Source organism: Melospiza melodia, chromosome 26 (assembly GCF_035770615.1).
Source record: "Melospiza melodia melodia isolate bMelMel2 chromosome 26, bMelMel2.pri, whole genome shotgun sequence".
NCBI lineage: Eukaryota > Metazoa > Chordata > Aves > Passeriformes > Passerellidae > Melospiza > Melospiza melodia.
The window spans coordinates 4962808-4982779 of record NC_086219.1 but is presented as its reverse complement, the minus strand read 5'-3'; the positions used below and the strand labels follow the sequence as shown (position 1 = coordinate 4982779).

The 19972-nt window shown below is 43.4% G+C and overlaps 1 protein-coding gene across 3 annotated transcripts; it reads right to left on the bottom strand.

Annotated features, from left to right (window-relative positions):
• Window positions 1–5451: 5451 nt before the first annotated feature.
• Window positions 5452–19541, bottom strand: FBXO2 (F-box protein 2). Of its 3 annotated transcripts, none has more exons than XM_063177071.1 (6): window positions 19295–19541; window positions 17137–17405; window positions 15752–15878; window positions 15565–15660; window positions 14319–14454; window positions 5452–7671 (listed from the first exon to the last, which is right to left on the bottom strand). In XM_063177071.1, exons 2-6 carry the CDS (start codon window positions 17378–17380, stop codon window positions 7636–7638), a joined length of 639 nt encoding a protein of 212 aa, XP_063033141.1. In that variant the 5' UTR covers window positions 17381–17405; window positions 19295–19541; the 3' UTR covers window positions 5452–7635. The 3 variants fall into 3 exon arrangements, with proteins under 3 accessions (XP_063033141.1, XP_063033140.1, XP_063033139.1); XM_063177070.1 differs by lacking the exon at window positions 5452–7671 and adding an exon at window positions 11728–13476 and having other exon boundaries at window positions 17137–17461; XM_063177069.1 differs by lacking the exon at window positions 5452–7671 and adding an exon at window positions 11728–13476.
• Window positions 19542–19972: the final 431 nt, after the last annotated feature.

Genomic DNA, 19972 nt, shown 5'->3' with positions numbered 1-19972 from the left:
TCTGCACTACAAAAAGGTCTTTTTAGCAGGTCTGCCCATAATTCCAGCTGTCACCAAATGAGAGACCCCTGAAGTGCCCTGTGAGCAGCTATTAAAACTGGACAAGACTCAGCCACACAATCTTGCTTTGATTTCAGTGCAAAAAGCGCTTTGACCTTTGGGCTGTCATTGCTGGGGAACAACTGCCTGGAGGAATTAATGAACCCCCATTAGATGAGGATAATTGTCCCCTCCTGGAGGCAGCTGGGGAGGAGGGTGAGGGCAGCACGGTGGGGTTGCTGTCACAAGGGGCTGTCCCTGGTCCCCTGACCTGTCCCCACCTCCCTGAATGCAAATGGGAGCTGGTCAGACAAATGATGGTGTGACCCAGAGCCTGAGGGGGGGAAAGATCCAGCAAAGCTGGGGAGAAGGAGCTTGCAGAAATCCAGATTTAGTCAGGGACACTGGTAAAGATGGGACGAGAAATTTTGGGGCAATAACAATCAGAACACAATATTTTCACTGGAACAACTTTGATGTGTATCCACATCCCCACCTCTAACAAATCTGTGTTTTGTAAAAATAAAATCCTTACTTGTGATGGTGTTCACTGGGGTCTGAGGATGAGGGAAGAGATGAGGATCTGACTCCATGTTTCAGAAGGCTGATTTATTATTTTATGATATATATTACATTAAAACTACACTAAAAGAATAGAAGAAAGGATTTCATCAGAAGGCTGGCTAAGAATAGAATAGGAAAGAATGAATAACAAAGGTTTGTGGCTTGTACTCTCTGTCTGAGCCAGCTGGCTGTGATTGGCCATTAATTACAAACAACCCCATCAGACCAATCACAGATGCACCTGTTGCAGATAATCAGTGTTTGCATTTTTTTCCTGAGGCCTCTCAGCTTCTCAGGAGGAAGAATCCTAAGGAAAGGATTTTTCATAAAAGTTGTCTGCAACACTTACCTCTGAGGCTTTGGCTTAAGTGAAGTTACATTTTCACAGGAAAAATATGATGAAGAGGAATATTTTGCCTTGTTGGCCATGGTTTCTCCCTCATCCCAAATGAAATAATGGGGATTTAAGGAGAGATGCACAGGGCTGAAGGAGTTGGGGAGTATCTGGGGGACTAGATGTAGGAGATATATATATATATAAATGTTAAATGTATGTATATATATGTATGTGTATATATACATGTGTGTGTGTATATATATGTATGTATGTATGTATATATATATATATATATGTATGTATGTGTGTGTATATATATATATATTTATATATATATTAGCATCAATGCATTTGAGTTTCTGTCCTAGTAACAATGCGGACACACCAGTCCCCAGATCCTTGTTTTGATCATTTTGAGCTGGGAATATAAAAGGAATGCTCTTCCATATTCAGGAGATGCATCTGAAGAAGGAACAAAAGGGGAGAGAAAGTGCCAGATCCTTTAACTTTGAGAAACTTATTTTAAGGAGGCAGGGGGAAGGAAATTAACATTTTTTAAAATACAAGAAAGAGAGAGAGGGCAGGAAAATCATAATTTTAACCTGTAACTGCCCTCTCTGTTCCTTTCCTTTGCTGAAAGCCTCAGCTTGTGGGTCAGATAAAGGTATTTGGGATTATGTCTGTCTCTCCATCCTTTAACAGAGGTTTATGTCATCTGAAAAATACACATTGCAGTCCCAAGCAGATAGCCATGGCTTTTGATGGGTGAGGAGGGACAACTGTGCATCTGTGAACTTGTGATAATGGTGGCTGCTCTAGCAGTGAGAGTACATTTTTCTTCAGTGGTTTGGTTGCACATATAACTTATAGTCCAGTTTTCTCCATCCAGATTTGTTGGGGAATTCTGGTTTTGCTTATCAGTTTTTTAATGACAGTGTAGGAGGGTGAGTAGCCACATGCAGCTGTGGAAGTGGCCACTTGGCAATTTCAGGGTTTGCAAGGGGTCGGGTTGTTTTAGCAGAGATGCAAATTACTGTTCTTGTGTTGAATCCTGAAGCAGGTGCAATCCTTCCTCAACAGAAAATGCCAGGAAAAGTCGCACCATGGCTTTGCTGTTACTGCAGAGCACTGAGCAGTGACTGCAAAGTGCTGCTGCATTTTATTTTCTCCCATTTACAGCCAGTTGACTGACCTGCACTCTCCAGGAACAGCCATGGGATTAGAGCTTCATTATAGAGCTTCATTAGCTGGTGGCAAGGGGGGCAGAGACAGGTGTCTCCTCCAAGCACGGCTGAAAGGCCCTTTTATGTGCCTTATGAATTATGTTAAAATCAATGCTTATGATCTGTTTGTGCTCCTTGGCACTGCCTGGCATTATATACTTTTCTTTTGGTTCCAATGCATTATAGACTTTTCTTTGCTGAGCATCTTCATACAGTAGAACCAATCTATACCTTAACTATTCTCTATAGCCCCTCATAACTACTATAATTACCATATTCTTGTTACTATTCTCCAATCACTAAAAGTTAGTACATTACATTAAAAGCTTTTTTAAGCTAGAAGTTGTTTTTCAGTTTTCTTGCAGTGGAAAATTCTGAGACCTTCTTTCTACTTGCAGCATTTGCTGACTTGTTTGCCTGTGCTCTCTTGGCAGAAAGATTTTTGAATGTAGAGTCTGACGAAGGAATAGAGATGGAAGCAAGTTTTGATAAAGAAGAAAAGAATTGCTGAGCCAGTCTTGCTGGATAACCAAGGAGGCAAAGGGTGTGTTAGTTAGAAGGGGTTTTTATGGCTTAGAGCAAAGGATAAACCCACCTCAAACAAGATTTTTTTACCAAGCAGAAAGATTCCACAGGCAAACAAGCCTGCCAACGTTGCAAGTAGGAAGGTGAGTTATTCCTTAAGCTCTTTTAACTTGCTACTGTGCATTGTATGTAGTTAAATCACTTTTATTATCGCTTTTGAAAGAAGCCAAGCAACTCAAGGAACATCCTGCCATTAATCCTAAAGAATACCCAGAGGATTTTTCCATTCTGCACCTGAGCTTGGATTTACATGATGGATTCATTACACCTCATTGAGGGAAGGATGGTGCATTTTTAAGCACACTTATAAATATGTATTCATCTGATAGACTGGAGGAACTAATCTGGGTTTGAGAAGGTCCACAGTGATGAATTTACAGGCTCTTCCCTAATTGCCTCTAAGGGATAGGGTATGGAATGGAAGAAAGGATGAGCAGCTGGAGCTCCAGGGATTTTGTGCACATTAGTGATGCTTCAGAACTCAGCAGCTCAGTGGAAGCACCCCGTTTTCAGAGAGTGTGGAAAAAACAGCCAAAGTACAGGAAAATGGGAATCAGGCTGATAACTTGGCACAGAGGCAATCCACACACACACAAGGGGTACGAATAATCTGAGTTTCCAAGGCTGTTCTCTCCCTCCCTTTCCTCAGCATCTCTGAGCAATACCACCTTCTCTTAGAAAAGTCAGGAACAAAACCACAGCCTGCTAAACAAGCCACACAATTAGCAGAAATTTGCTGTACTTCTGGGTCTTCTTGTCCTCATTTGTTTTTATTAGAGATTCTGCTGCTGGTAGGTGACAGCAGACTGACCATCATGTGAGAAAGAAAAAAAAAAAACCCAGTTATACCTAAAAATACTCCAAATTTCTCCCACCATGACCCCCTTTTTGAAGGGGAGAGGAGATTTTGGCTCAGGGATCAGACTGATCCCTTTCCTCCTTGGAGCATGCACCTCTATCTTCATCACCTGAAAGCAGCAGAAGTTGGGGAAATCCTCTGGACAAGGGGCAGCTGCACCTCTGGTGCACTTCATGCTCCCTGCACAGACCCTCAGGATCACGCATTTAAAAATTTCATGCATTTAAAAATTTCTGCGGAAACTACATCGCCCTTACATTTGATTTATTCTTTATATTTCTGCACCTCAGTCAAACCCAGATTTTATTCCCTTCCTGATTTCCCTGAGATGCTGGAGTTTCTAATTAACCAGAAAGGCTTTTTATTCCTTGAAACTCTCCAGTTATGAATAATTATACTAGCTCATAGATGAAAATTGTCTCTCTGCTTAAATTCTGTAATTCTTGGGGGGAACATGGGGGCAAAAAGGCAAGCATGAAGCAGTGGCCCTTAGGTCATTTGCAACTTATTAATTTCAAGCAGGGCTCTTAGCTAGCTTATTAACACTGACTACACTGCAGTGGAATTTAATGGCCAGGATATTAATTACCTCGCAGGCTCTCACGTATAGAAAATGGTTTATTTTTATTTTATGTTACAAAGCAGCTGCACCGATGGGGATCATGCAGCACTCTCAGGTCTGGGCTGTGCTGAACAAGTCTGGTTCTATCCAGGGTGAGATGGGGATGCTCTGAGCCCTCAGCTCCACAAACGAAGCTGGAAAGGGCATAAACCACATTTGATATGTCTGTGACAATGCCCTTTGCCCCTGGAATAGTTCCTCTTGTGAGGAATAGTGGATTTGTCTTTACAAACCAGCAGTGGGTCAGCTGGTAGATAAAACCAGCACTGGGGGATAAAAGAAACCATGGGAAGGATTCCACTGATTTATGAGTGGACAAAGATATTTGCTTTTACAAATAAACTTTGGGTTTGCTGATAAATGAAAATAATGACATTGAGAGATGAAAGAAAAAACGGTGTCGCCCTGATTTTTCAATATTTTCTAATCCTTCTGATGTTGACATTCTTGTAGAGAACTTTCTCACACACTTTCTGTAAATAACTCATTGTTTGGCATTCCTTTATGGAGGAGGAGAAAGTTGATGGACTGTTGGTTTGTCCAGTGTCATTGGAGAGGTGGCACTGTCACCCTCCAATCCACTATCACTCTTAGAAAACTATAAATGTTGGAGTCAGAAAATAAACTTCCCTTTTTCTTCACCTTCAGAACAGCAGTGTCCACTTGTGTTCTTTCGTGTCCTACAGCGACACAATGGGGAAGAAAAACCCCTGAATTCCATAAGAATTAAAAATGAAAAGGGAGGGTTGTACATTAGAGGGAAATCTTTGGGATCAGGCATTCTGGGAAGTCTGAACCTCTCAAGTACCTCAGAAATGGAGAAAGAGAGAAGGGAAATGTGGCTGGGAAATTGGGATAAAAAGGAGGCTGCATCCTCCAAAAATTGGAGAGATCCCAGGGGAATGCCCCATGGCCTCTCCCTTTATTGGAATAAAGCCAAAGGACTCCTCTGTCTCCTTTTTGGACACAAACCTCTGGTGTTTGTGAGTTAATTTTCCTAACAAAACCAAACTCAATATTGCTGAACTTCAACATCTCTGCAGTGCAGAACTTGCTGCACAGGGAAAAAGAGGTTTTGTTTTTATTATTATTTCCTACCTTTTTTTTCCCCTCTCTAACAAGAAATAACTCACTTTTCAGCTGTTGGAGAAGGGAGTAATTGATCTAGAGCTTTGCAGTTTGCCTTCCGGAATGGTTTTATTCTTGATGTAGGAATAAAATTCTGTTAGGTCAAATACACAGCAATAAATACAAGAAGCACATTAACTTTAATATATTGGATTATTCCACTTGCTGGTGACAGGGAAAAAAAAACAAGATTTAATTCCCCTGGCAATGCAGGCAAAGAAAATCACTTTCCCTGCCCATGTTTTTTCTGTTAAGCCATTTTTGTCTGTCAGTGCTGGCGCTGCAGGCTTTGGTGGGGTTTAATTTTACTTTTTTATTTTAACCTGGTGCGAAAGTAGGAAGTGTTTTCTCCAAGTAGATTGTTCACAAATTCTCTCCATGACTCTCATTCTAGCTGTTGCAGGCTCCTTCCCTAATGAGCTGCGTGGAGCTCTTAGCACTGTCAGAAAAAGGGGATTTTTGATGTTTTAGCTTCACTCTGCCATAGGAGTGGGGCAGTGTTGTTCTCCTTTTTCCAGGTGTGCTGGTGTTGGTTTCTCTTCCTACTTTGAATCTTCTCAGCTAAAACCAGGATTTGTTTTTCCATGCCAACTATTTTTGTGAAATGCCACACCTGCTGCACCTTTCCTTGTGTCCCACACCCCACTGATGTCTTAGGGCTCCCATGCAGTGGTGAATGTGCATTAATGACCCCCAAGTGATGCTCCTTGCAGTGCTGAAGCCTTTTCAATCCTTGTGCTGAGTCTTCCCTCGTTTTTCTGGGAGAGCAGTGATATTAGAAACTTTTCCCACAGTCCTTGCCTTTTCACAGATTTCTGGTTTATATTGGAAAAATGGCAGATGAGGGGAGGCAGGAATTACTTCTCTGCTTGTCATCATGGCAGACAGGTGGAAGATGGTTCTGCTGTGGAGCAGGCAAATAGCAGAAAGACTGCAGCGGGGATTTTGGGTGAGAGAGGAAACATCTCAGCACGGTGGAGGAGTGTGACAAAGGATTTGCAAGGGTAAAGCCTTTCTAGACAGAAAACTTTGAAAAAAGACTGGACAGATCTGTGTCAGGAGAGGTGTACAGGTGGGAAGGGATCTGAGTTAGACAGGAGAAGGGGACTTGGAGCAGGCAAGCTTAGGTTGTAGAGTTGGAAGTTTGTGTGCTGGTTCCAAAGCATCTCCTGTGTGCAAGTCAGCAGGAGAGGCTGGGGAAAAGCAAGGAGGGAATGCCTGTGGGAACCCAGAGCATCCCTCTGTCTGTCCAGGACGGCCAGGACCCCTGCCAGGGGGCTCAGAGACCCTGGCACAGAGCCCAGGATGCCTGTGGGTTTGATCATGACCCATGGAGCAAATTACCAACCTTAGATGAAGATCTGCAAGCCACAACAGTTTAAGGAGAATATTAGTGCAGTTATCACAGGGTGGAAAAGTAGATTTTAGGGTTTCTGGTATGGGGGTTCAGGGGGCAAGATGGAGGGAACTGGGCATGTCCAGCCTTTCTCCTTCTTCTTGGCCTCTGTCTTCTGCTGTGATGGTGGCACTGACAGATTGGTTTAGAGTAGGAGCTCACTGTCTAACATAGATGATAGGTACTGGGAATTAATTGTAAATATTGCATGTGTAGTTTTTAGTATAAACACATAACACTGCCCTGGAGTCAGGCAGAGTGCTGGAACTGTCCTGCTGGATGGACCTCAGCAGGGCAGGAGAAAGAATTTTACAGATAAGATACAATAAACAACCTTGAGACCGAGAAATGAAGAGCTCTGACTCCTTCAAGTGCCGGGCTGGGAAAAGAGACTTTGGAACTTTTCTTGGGGTCACTCTGAGCAGCTAGAGACCCCAACAAGTGTCTGTGTGGGTAACTGAGTCTTTGTGGTGTTTTCATCTGTCCAGGCAGAGTTACCAATAAACCAATCTCCTGCACCAGCACAGAGACCCTGTCTGATTGTATTTGTCTGAGAGAAGAAAGGCTCCACGATAATCCTGCTGACAATTAATTGGCTTTTGTTCAGCAAGAGTGAGCAAGATCTCATCTTAATCTGTTTCATTATTCCTCCTTGTATAGCACAGACAACACAAGATTAGGTTTAATTTTCAAGCAAAATGCAAAGTCATTACTCATATCTGGATCAGGATTTTATCTGCTTCATTTTGCAGTGCTTGGTGTGTCAATATTAACAAGAGGAGCTGCATTTTGTGTGGTGAGGTAGAAATATCACTGCTTGACTTCAGGACCTTCTGCAAGGATTGCAAGGAGCAGAGCTCTGATACCATCCTTTCTCTACTCTCAGCTCTTAAAAAAAATCTTCATGCTCAGGGAAACCTGGAGATAGATATAGATATAGATGATATAGATATAGATGATATAGATATAGATATAGATATATTATATAGATATCAATATTGAGATATAGATAGATATAGATTATATATAAATATAGATAGATAGATAGATAGATATAGATTATATAGATATATAGAGATATAGATTTATAGACATAGATATAGATAGATATTGATATATAGATAGATATAGATATAGATATAGATATAGATATAGATATAGATATAGATATATTATATAGATATAGATTTATAGATAGATATAGATGTTATAGATATAGATTATATAGACATAGATATAGATGTTATAGATATAGATAGATATGTATAGATATAGATATATAGATTAAATAGATATAGATTTATAGATCTAGATGTTATAGATACAGATATACATAGATATAGATATATAGATATAGATAAGATTATATAGATAGATATAGATATAGATTGCATAGGTATAGGTATAGATAGATGATATATATAGATATATAGATATATAGATATATAGATATATAGATTAGATATAGATATAGATATAGATATAGATATAGATATAGATATAGATATAGATATAGATATAGATATAGATATAGATATAGATATAGATATAGATATCCCAGTGCATTTCAATGCTTCTGAGCATGGTACATCTGTAGTGTGCTCTGTGGGAGGAATGTCTCTGCCAAAGCTTTTTCCTCTCCCTCTCAGTGCCCAGCCAATGTCACCCTGTTCTTCTAAGCCTTCTGATGTCTACATTTTTGTAATGGAGTTCTCACACACTTTTATGTAAATAATGATTGGTTTTGCATCCTTTTCTGGAGGAGGAGAAATTTGATGGACTGTTGGTTTGACCAGTGTCATTGGAGGGATGGCAATTGTCACCATATTTTATGAAAAATCCCTTTGCCAGGATTTTTTCTCCTGGGAAGCTGAGAAGCTTCAGCTTCTCCCTGTTGTGCTACTTTAGAATGAGATTTGGAGAATTGTTTATCCTAACATGTGAATTGTTTTTACTTAATGACCAATCCCAGTCCAGCTGTGTCAGACTCTGAGTCAGTCACGAGTTTTTGTTATTTATTCTTTTCTAGCCTTCTGTCTGAATCCTTTCTCTGTAGTTTAGTATAGTTTTAATATAGAAAAGAATAGAATAGAATAGAATAGAATAGAATAGAATAGAATAGAATAGAATAGAATAGAAATCAGCCTTCTGAGAATGTGGAGTCAAATTCTCATCTCCCACCTCGTCCTGGGGACCCCAACAACACACCAGGCAATTTCATCCTCCAATCCAAGGTCACTTTTGGAATTCTATGTATATCAAGGTCAAGAAATAAACTTCCCTTTTTTACCTTGGAGATTCCAGTGTGCGTGTTGTTCTATTTTGAGACCTATTGCAACAAGCCCCTGCTCCTGCTGCAGTGAGATGTGTTTCCCCAGCATCCATCAGCCCAAAGAGAGCTCTTGTGGCTTTATTGCAGCCTCTCTGGGAGCACTGATTGCACTGTGCTTAATGGCTCTGCACAGATCCAGCTGCAGATGAGTTGCTCTGAGTGCCTGCAGGGGAGGTCAGCCAAGGGCATGGGTGATGGATCTGGGACTCCTGGCTGCCTGGGCAGGGCTGCAGAGCTCTGCATGCAGAGGGGATGGGAGAACCTGGGCATGGTGAGACACAGACAGCCCTGCAGCCCTGTTGTATTTGTGGGGTGCCCCAGTGAAGGGAGGAATGATGAATCTGACTCCATGCTCTCAGAAGGCTGATTTATTATTCTATGATACTATAATATATTAAAGAATACTATATTAAAGAATACTATACTAAAGAATACAGAAAGGATACTTACAGAAGGCTAAAAGATAATAATGAAAACTCGTGACTCTTTCCAGACTCCCGACACAGCTTGGCCCCGATTGGCCAATAATTCAAAATAATTCACAGCAGAATCCAATGGAACAATCACCTGTGGGTAAACAATCTCCAAACACATTCCACATGAGCACAACACAGGAGAAGCAAATGAGATAAGAATTGTTTTCCTTTTCTCTGAGGCTTCTCAGCTTCCCAGGAGAAAAATCCTGGCAAAGGGATTTTTCAGAAAATATGACAGTGACAAGACTCTTGTGGACTGCATTAAGGTTAGAATATACTCTGCAAGGAAAGGCACATTACTAATTTGAGTGATACTTCAGTGCTCTAGGATAGTGTTGAGCAACTTGTGCTGCTTCCACTTGAATTTGAAAGGCCTTGGTTTATGTCCAGGCAGCTTTCACTGCTCTGATTACTCATTGCAGTTTAAAAGGCTGCCTGCATCCAATAGAGGTGTGTTGTGTCTGCTGCCCAAGAGGCAGCAATCCTTCCAAAATGTGTACAGGTGTCCTGCATGGCAGGGATAAGCATTAGGGTCTGTGCAGCAAAGGCTGCACTGCAAACCAGGCCAGCAGGCACTGCAAGAGAATGAGAAGAAAACATTCACACTCAGCTGCAGCCAGAAAAAACAAGGTGCAGGGCTCAGGAGCAGACCCAAACGCAGCATCCAGAGCAGTGTGATTAATTACATCTCTTGTGTGTGGCTCGGCATGGAGAGAGCCAGCAGTGGCTCCTGCCTGCAGCCCGAGTGCCCTCTGCTGTCACCACCCAGGGACCCAGCTTGAGGAGTGATTTGCAGAAGATTTCACAACTTTTGTGAAATTTGTAAAGCCGGTGTGCTTATTACGGCGCCGGATGCATTTAAAGGATTGGTCCCCTTAAATGACATGTGTACCTCTGGGAACTCCAGATCCTTTTTAATCTTCCTCTCTAATCCATATGCATGCAATTTCACAATAGGTTCATACATATTCATTCTACTGATTTCATGTTATATTTGCCGCTAGTTTTTTTTTTTTTTTTTCTAATCAGAAAGAACTCCTGGGTCATCCTGCTCTGTCTCCTGCAGCCTCTCTGTGTCTGTTTCAGATTTCAAGGGGCTCTCCCTTGTCACTATAGGACACGAAATAACAAAATACTGCTCTTTTCAAGGCAAAAAAGGACTCTTTAATTTCTGACTCCAACATTTATAGATTTCCAAAAGTGACAGTGGATTGGAGGGTGACAGTGCCACCTCTCCAATGGCACTGGACAAACCAACAGTCCATCAAATTTCTCCTCCTCCAGAAAAGAATGCAAAACAATATATTGTCTGTGAACCTTTGCTTCACACACTGCTGTGTGAGGAGCTTAGCTCTCCGAGCAATCCTTGTGCTCACCAGGGTCTGTGAGACTTCCCAGCTGAACTCACTGTAGCTGTTCTCTCTGTAATTCCAAAGTGTGTTCCCAGTGTGGCATTCACATTCTCTGAAAAATCCCTTCAACCCAGGATTTTTCTCTTGGGAAGCTGAGAAGCCTCAGAGAAAAGGGAAACAATTCTTATCTCATTTGCTTCTCCTGTGTTGTGCTCATGTGGAATGTGTTTGGAGATTGTTTACCCACAGGTGATTATTTCATTGGATTCTGCTGGGAGTCGTTTTCACTCTTTGGCCAATCAGTGGGGACTCTGGAAAGAGTCACAAGTTTTCATTATTGTCTTTTCAGCATTCTGTAAGTATCCTTTCTGTATTCTATAAAAGCTGCACTAAAGGCTAAGGGTGGGTAAAGCAGCACTGCGTGGCAGTGTGTGCAGGGGTAAGGGAAGGGAAATAATTACATTCTGAGCAGATTCTGGTGCCTCCTGGGTCAGAACTGATGTTGAACTCACAGCAGAGCTAGTGACAAATGACCTGGGAGGTGTGAAGCAGGGCTGGGCTCTGCAGAAGCCTTCCTGTACCTTCAATGAATTCCCACTATGTTTGAAATGCATTTGTGCTTGCTGTTACACTGCCCACTAAATGCTTCCCATGGGTGCAGGGTGCTGGGAAACAGAGCACATTCCTCTTTCAGGGACACCATGGAATTACACACAATGACTCCTGCTTTAGCAGAGAACTGGCTGACATGCTCCACATAGTCAGAAAACAGATGCTTGAGCACAGGGGACAAATACCCAGACAAAAGAGGAAATCCACACAGAATTGTGTCACTTTATTGTGTTTGCCTGGACTCTGAGGTGTGTGTGGCACCCAGGAGCAGCTGTGCAGAAAGCCTGAGGATGCAGCATGCACAGGGTCCAGGTGGGAGCTCCTTCCTTTGCCCGCAGGCAGCAGCAGCCGCTACTTGTGTAAAGGGCACTTAAATGGCAGCCCAGGGAGGGAAGGCAGACACATGGACACAAAAATATACTTTCTTTAGGCAACACCAGCTCTGTTAGGGGATGCTCTTCTGAGTGGAATAACTAGCAGTGTCACCCTGTTCTTCTAAGTTCTTCTAAGCCTTCTGACATTTACATTTTTGTAACGAACTTTCTCACACACTTTTCTGTAGATAATTATTGTTTTGCATTCTTTTCTGAAGGAGGAGAAATTTGATGCACTGTTGGTTTGCCCATTGTCATTAGAGAGGTGGCCCTGTCATCCTCCAATCCACTGTCACACTTTTGAAAATCTATAAATGTTGGAGTCAGAAATTAAACACCCTTCTTTTTACCCTGGAGATTCCAGTGTGCGCGTAGTTTTATTTTGTGTCTTATAGTGACCCTAGCAGGGACAGTCTTGGTTCAGGAAAGCTTAGGGGTCTGTTCAGGATGGGGCACGCAGCCCTGAGGGTTGTCAAGAAGCTCAAGTGGGAGGCTGGAGTGCTGTCTTGTCAGCAAGCACAGGGCAGAGGCAGATGTGTTTTCTTGCAGACATGGCCAGCAGAGGTGGAACGAGGCCAAGAGCTGTCTGTGTCCTGCCAGCAGAGTCACACTAGATGACCAGGAAGGGCTAAATGAGTTTATTTTCATTTGTTTCTGGACCCTATTTCAAATTTTTTCTAACCCAGTACTCTAAATTGTTGTAATCTCTTTCTCTGTCCACCAGCAATTACTCTCAGATGCCATGTCTCTGAGGGAGCCAAATGAAGCCCCAGGGCTGGACATCAGACATGTTTCTCTTCCCAACACTTCCCTTGATAAAAAGATGCTGGGAACAGTGTAAGAGAAAAGGATTCAACCTCTCTTGCTTTGCATTATCACTAAAAATTAAACTAACAGTATTGACAGCCAAGCTAGAGCCCCTCTGTGGCAAACAATGTTATCTTTTTATAAATGGAAGAAGCCAAGGTTCTCACTGCAGGTCATGGAAACAGCTGAGCACAGGACTCTGGGTTTCCCTGGTATGTTTTGAGACACAGGGTATGTGGTTTTCTTGATTCTTTTCTTTCCACTCTAACTTCCAGAAAATATACTTAAGGAATCCCTTCAAGTTAAGGAGTGCCCAAGTCAGGGGAGCAGGTAGGAGAGATGACTCAGGCTGGGTGCTAGGCATTAGAGACTAACAGAGATCTGCAGGGTTTTTAGGTTATCTCCTGTCTGACAGAGAACACCAGTGCAAGTGGTGAGGTGCATTCCCAAATTCATGCACATTTTTGCACAGCCCTCTTGAGGTGGTGGCTCCTGGCACCTTGCACACACATTCCTATGCAGGAAGGCCGAACGCTCTACAGCCAGCAGCAGCACCATGCAGAAACCATCCAAAGGCAGGGGGATGGATGCCCTGAGGGAGGTGAACTGCAGCGTGCAGGTCCTGCTGAGCAGGGCTATGGCTCCAGGGTCACGCTGCTGCCGGTGACGCGGGCGCCGTACCAGCCCTGCCAGAACAGCGTGTCCTGCCCGCCGTGCTCAAAGCGCACAAAGCGCACCCCGGGCCCGTAGCTGCAGAACATGTGAGAGATCTGTGGGACAAGGGGCAAAATGGTTGTTAGGAAGTGTCAGACCACCACAAACTGATCATTGTTCAGTGCACAGAGCCCTCAGCCCCACTGGGCACAGGCAGACCTGGGTAACAGTGGGGGTATTTACAGTGGGAGAAGCTTTGATCCCATTGTTCACTCCCAGTTGGACATTGTGTGTCCAGTTCTGGCCCCCCAGTTTAGGAAAGACATTGAGATGCTCGATCACATCCAGACTGGAGAGGTCTGGGAACACAAACCCTGTGAGGAACCACTGAGGGAGCTGGGGGTGCTCAGCCTGGAGAAAAGGAGACTCAGGGGTGACCTTGTCACTCTGCACAGCTCCTGAAAGGTGCCTGTGCTCAGCTGGGGCTGGGCTCTGTCTCCAGACAGAGACAGAACCAGAGGACACAGCCCCAAGCTGCTTCAATGGAAATTTAGGTTGGATGTTAGGAAAAAGTTTTTCATGGAAATAGCAATAAAGTTGTGGAATGGCTGCCTGGGGAGGTGGTCGAGTCCCCATCCCTGGGTGTGTTTAACAAAGCCTGGATGTGGCACTGGGTGCCAGGGTTTAGTTGAGGAGTCAGGGAACAGGTTGGACTCAATGATCTTGAAGGTCTCTTCCAGTCTGCTGATTCTGTGACGTCTCCTGCACCTTACACCTGCTAGTGGTGACTCAGCAAGTTTCCTGTAAAGCAACCTCCCTTTTCCTTTTCCAATCACAGGGTCATGGCCCCAGAGAACACATGACAGAGCCTTCTCCTCCCCTTGGAAAATTCTGCTTTAAAATATTCCTGATTCATGTAGGTGGGGTGCCACCTGCTGAGCCCATACCTGTAACTCACCTCAGTCCAGCTGCCATCATTTCCCTCTGGGATGGTGACAGTGTCACTTTTGTACTCAGCCAGCACATCCTCATTCTCAGAGAGCAGCTTCACACACAGCTCATAGAGGCAGCCAGCATCACTACGTCCTGCATACCTGCAGGGAGAGCCCAAGGTGTTGGCATTACCTGTAAGAGCTCTGCAAAGGCTCCACCACGCTCACCAGGTTACTGCAGCCTTGCTTTGAGATGGAAATCTGCAATGGTTCTGAGCCCAGGCCACCACCTCCCCTCACTGACCACAGGAACCTGAGCTTGGGAGTTCATGTGCTCCAACAGTTTAAAGCCTGTGGGAGCTGCCTCTGAGCCCCTGTCCCACATCCAGTGTCCTGGGAGCTGAGGTTTTATGGCCAAATATATATATTTATTTATATAATTTTTATATAATTTATATATATATTATATATACATTTATATAATTTTACATATATAATATAGTTATGTATTTATGTATATTTATATTTTAATATTTTATATCTATTTTACATATAGTTTTATGTATTCTAATATATATTTATATTTTATATATTTATATATAAAATGTATTTTTTATTTTTAAGTATTTTAATCTATTTTAATATATTTTTAATAATTTTTCTATGTATAGATTTATATATATAATATTTATTTATATAATTTATATACTTATATAATTTTACATATATATACTGTAGTTATATATTTATGTGTATTTATATTTTTATATTTTTATATCTATTTTATATACCGTTTTATATATTTTAATATAGTTTTATATCTATTTTATATATATAAAATGTATTTTTAATATTTTAACTATTTTATATTTTTATAATTTTTATATTCATAGATTTATGTATTTATTCATTTATATAATTTTATATATAATTTATATATATTTATATAATTTTACATATATATAATATAGTTATATATTTATGTGTATTTATGTTTTCATATCTATTTTATACAGTTTTATATATTTTATGTATAGTTTTATATATATTTTATGTATAGTTTTATATATATTTTATGTATAGTTTTATATATATTTTATACCTTTATATATAATATATATATTTTTATATTTTTAAATATTTGTAATATTTTTTATCTCTTTTTTATATTTTTTTTTTATAGATTTAGATGGATAGATAGTCTATGCCCTCCCTCTCTTCCTTATCTTTCTTAACCCTCTGCCTGTCCTCAGAGCCTTCCTCAATACTTACCAGTCTCTTACCATGATTTTAGGCTGGCTTGTATCCATCAGCTCTTCCCAGTAGCCCTCAGCCCTAAGGTCAATCACCTGAGCCTTTCGGCACCACCTGAAACACAAGATGCCAATTGGGGTCACATTCCCTCCTGGGAGAACCAAAAATGCCCCCCTTCCTGAGGGAGAGAAGAAAGCAGCCTTACTCATAAGATGTGACAAAGTATTTATGGACTTCTTCACTAGGAAATTCTTTTCCAAAGTCCCCTGGGAGCTCTTCAATTTTCCAGCCATCACCTCCGTTCTCTACCTCTCCCCAGTGCTCCAAGCCTTCTGCAAATGGCAGAAAAGAGACTTGGATGAGTCCTGTGGATGTGGGGAACTTGACCATCTGCCACTGGAACCTTCCTCTGGCTTGTGAAAGTTTGATATTAGACACAGCACTGATTTTATATGTAGACTATGGAGATGTTTGTTAAATAGAGGTCAGGCAAAAACCTTTAGTTTGACTAATCACACCTAACTTTAACATTCCCAAAAAGTGGCTGTGTATGTGTGGGTCTAAGAAAGTACTCCAGGGAAAGAATTTAGGTATTCTGAATAGTGTCACAGCACACAAGGACTCTAGGGACAGATGCTGATTGCTTTGTTTCCAGGTTTTCTAAAGCACTAAGTGGTATTTTCTGAAGCAGTAAGTCCTTAAACATCAGGGTTTTCAAAAGGCAAACCTGGATGCTGGAAAAGCTTGCAGAAGGCCACTTGTAAACAAAACAGGGAAGCTGTGTTGGTGCTGCTTTGGTCTGTGATGTGTGAAATTGTTGCTGCTTGGGTTGTGAGGTTTGGTTACTGCTGTTTATTGCCATGCAGCTTATAGCCCTGGCAAGTTAAGGTCACAGATTCAGAATGATGGCACATGGGGTGTGTGCCCAGTCTCTAACATGGGCTGAGGTGAGGAGGGAAAAAACATGATTGATCTGAGCTGCTCCAAGGAGAGAAGCCTGAAGGGCTTGGTGAGCTGAGGGCAGACTCACCCCTGAGCTGGGAAAGGCTTCATCTCTCCTGTCATGGCTTGGCAAGGAGCAATGGAGAAACAAATGCCACAGCCATTGCTGTGTTGGATGGTTTCTACAAAGGACATCTCTGTGTCTCAAACATGATTTAGATCCTTGCAGAGGTTAGATAAAGTGAATGTTATGTAAAAGCCCTTTGCAAAGGCTGATTATCAAGGGGTTTTGTGCTCATTAAATGACTTGGCTGCACAGATTGAGTGACTTGACTCTTGGCAAGGAGAAAATTCTGCAACCTGACAGGAACTAAGATATATTTTCAAAGACTAGACACACACAATTCTCAGGGACTGGTCATCTCTCTAACACCTTGAAGCTCGTTGTGATGTCTCTCAAGGGCTGATTATCAAGGGCCTTTGTGCTCATTAAATGATTTGGCTGCACAGATTGAGTGACTTGACTCTTGGCAGGGAGAAAATTCTGCAACCTGACAGCAACCAAGATCTATTTTCAAAGACTAAATAAACACAATTCTCAGTGACTGGTCACCTCTCTGACACCTTGGAGCTCGTGATGTCCCTCACCTTCGCCACATGGGTTCTTGATGAGATTCCTCCTTTTCTTACTGAGGAAGTAGAAGCTTTGCCAGTTCTCCACATCTGACTCTGCTCTGGTGAGGCCTTCCTGCTGACACTTCAGGATCCACAGGGCAGCTCCATCCACCAGGTTCCTCCACTGGCAGCAGACCAGGCGGCACACCAGCACCAGCTCCACGGCGGGGAGGGAGGCCAGGATCCGGACCAGGACTGCCTCAGGGAGGGACTCCATCCCTGGGGCAGCTGGGCACAGCTGTCTGAGACAGGGTGGAAAGCAAGGGTGAGGGTTTCCCACGCTCAGCAATGCCAGACACTGATGCAGTGGAAAAAAAGGGAAAATGAATATGTTATCTGTCACAGACATATTTTATAAAAAATACTTTCGTTAGGATTTTTCTCCTGAGAAGCTGAGAAGCCTTAGAGGAAAAGAAAAACGATAACTATCTGCTGCTGTGGGATGCAACAGGTGCATCTTTGATTGGTTCATGCTGGTTGTTTCTAATTAATGGCCAATCACAGTCAGCTGGCTCAGACTCTCTGAGAGTCACGAGCTTTTGTTGTTCATTCTTCTTTATTCTTAGCTAGCCTTCAGATGAAATCCTTTCTTCTATTCTTTAGTATAGTTTTAATATATCATTTCTTTTAATATCATATATATGATAAAATAATAAATCAGCCTTCTGAAATATGGAGTGAAGATTCTCATTTCTTCCCTCATCCTGGGAGCCCTGCAAACACCACCACAGTTATTTGAAAGTAGGATTTTTGATTCCTAGCCTCAAGGTCTCCTGTTCCTCATTACGTTAATAGCCTGAAGCAGATTACTATTTGTTTATTCTAAGTAAAAGCCTTGAATTAAATCTGCCCACAAAATGTATGTATTTGACCACTGAGTTTGTTCATTTCCAGGCTGGAATCAGTCCTTCCAGAATCTCTGTTGCTGCAAAAATCAGCTTCCTAGTAATAATTTCCTCTGCAGAGGAAGGCACAGGGGTGCTTGTTCTGCCTTTAAGAACATCCCTGATAACAAGTGCTGCAAAGCAGTACTCAAATATCAGTGTTAAGCTTCTTGCCAGCCACCTTTGCAGTGGTTCATTCTATATCTGACATTCTTTTCCCTCAGAGTACTGGCACTTAATCAGGAGCCTGTATAAAGTAAAGGTCTGAGCATAACTGAAAATAACTCAGCTGATATTCTCTAATATTCTAATGTCTATGGCCTCATTATTGGAGGAATAAAGTCAGAAGTGTTTGCTCTAACTCCATGTGCTAATGCTGAACTCCAAGCAGCTCTCTGCTGCCCTGAGGCCCAGGTGCAGGTGCTGCAGGACTGTGGCAAGATGAGTGTGCAGATTCAGAGCCCATGGCATCTGTGAGGCATGCACTGTGACACTGCTTTGATGTCAGCTGAGTCCTGGTGCTGGGAAACGGCTGAGATTGCAGCAAACTGCATGGATGCAGCCAAACTCCTCAGGAATGACTCATTAAACTGGGAGAGCACTAAGAACAGAGGTGAAATACCCTGGCATGCAGCTAAACAAAATACAGCAGTGCCAAACCTGGCAAGGAAGGGAAGAAACTGGAAGCCACTGCTGTAGCAGCATCCTACATCTAGACGTTCAGATGTGTCCTCTATCTGCACTGCACCCAGCAGGGGCAAACTGTAATTTAAAACTCCCGGACAGCATTAGTGATTTCTTATTCTCCCCACACTTCCAACCCTCAACCACAGTCCCGACGGCCAAAACGTAATTTTTTAGAAGCAGGCGGGAGGGATCGTGCTGGTTTCATCTCGTACAGGAATTTCAGAAGCCCCTCCTGCTCCCTGCGTGCTGATAGAGCGCTGCTAGCCAGGCTTCCTCCCGCACTCAGGAAAGAGACAGAGGTGCCTTTTCTTTCCTTTTTCCTTACCTTTCCTTTTCTTTTTCCTTTCCTTTTTCCTATCCTTTCCTTTTTTATTTTCCTTTTTCCTTTTTTCTTTTCCTTTTCCACCCCAGCTAAGCACCCAAACCGGCAAGACTTTACATTACGGACACGCTCCGGGCACCGCGCATCCCCTGATGAGTTCGGGGCACTGGCGTGTCCCTCCTCTTTCCCCAGCCCGGGAAACCCGCGGAGGCTCAGGGGGGACACCGAGCGCTCTTACCTGAACCGCAGGGGCCGCTCCGAGCTGGGCTACACCGAGCGCGGCTCACGGGGCTGGGGCGCCGGTCAGAGAGAACCGGGACTGGGTAGAGAGAATGGGACCGGGCAGAGAGAACCAGGACGCGGCCCCGCCCTGTTCTGCCCGGGTCTGGTCAGAGAGAACCGGGACCGGTTAGAGAGAACCGGGACTGGGCAGAGAGAATGGGACCGGTCAGAGAGAACCGGGACCTGCCCCGCGGCCCCGCCCTGTTCCGCCCAAACGTGGTTCCGCCCCGCCCCAAGGCGGCGGCCCCGCCCCAAAGCGGCTCTGCCCTAAAGCAGCTTTGCCCTAAAGCAGCCCCGTCCCAAAGCGGCCCCGTCCCAAAGCGGCCCCGCCCCAAAGCGGCTTTGCCCTAAAGCAGCCCCGCCCCAAAGCAGCCCCGCCCCAAAGCAGCTCCGCCCAAACGCAGCTCCGCCCGAAGGCAGCCCCGCCCCAAAGCAGGTCTGCCCTAAAGCAGCTCCGCCCCAAAGCAGCTCTGCCCTAAAGCAGCCCCTCCCAAACGCAGCTCCGCCCTAAAGCGGCCCCGCCCCAAAGCAGCTCTGCCCTAAAGCAGCCCCTCCCAAACGCAGCTCCGCCCTAAAGCAGCCCCGCCCCAAAGCGGCTCTGCCCTAAAGCAGCCCCGCCCCAAAGCAGCCCCGC

What these genes read in the sequence shown, in the direction of transcription:
- FBXO2 (XM_063177070.1), bottom strand. Translation starts at nt 17,380, where the DNA reads ATGGAGTCCCTCCCTGAGGCAGTCCTGGTCCGGATCCTGGCCTCCCTC. An exon ending in CAAGAACCCATGTGGCGAAG is followed by an intron (nt 15,879 to 17,136) that starts GTGAGGGACATC and finishes TGCCATTTGCAG; the next exon opens with AAGGCTTGGAGCACTGGGGA. An exon ending in TACTTTGTCACATCTTATGA is followed by an intron (nt 15,661 to 15,751) that starts GTAAGGCTGCTT and finishes CTTGTGTTTCAG; the next exon opens with GTGGTGCCGAAAGGCTCAGG.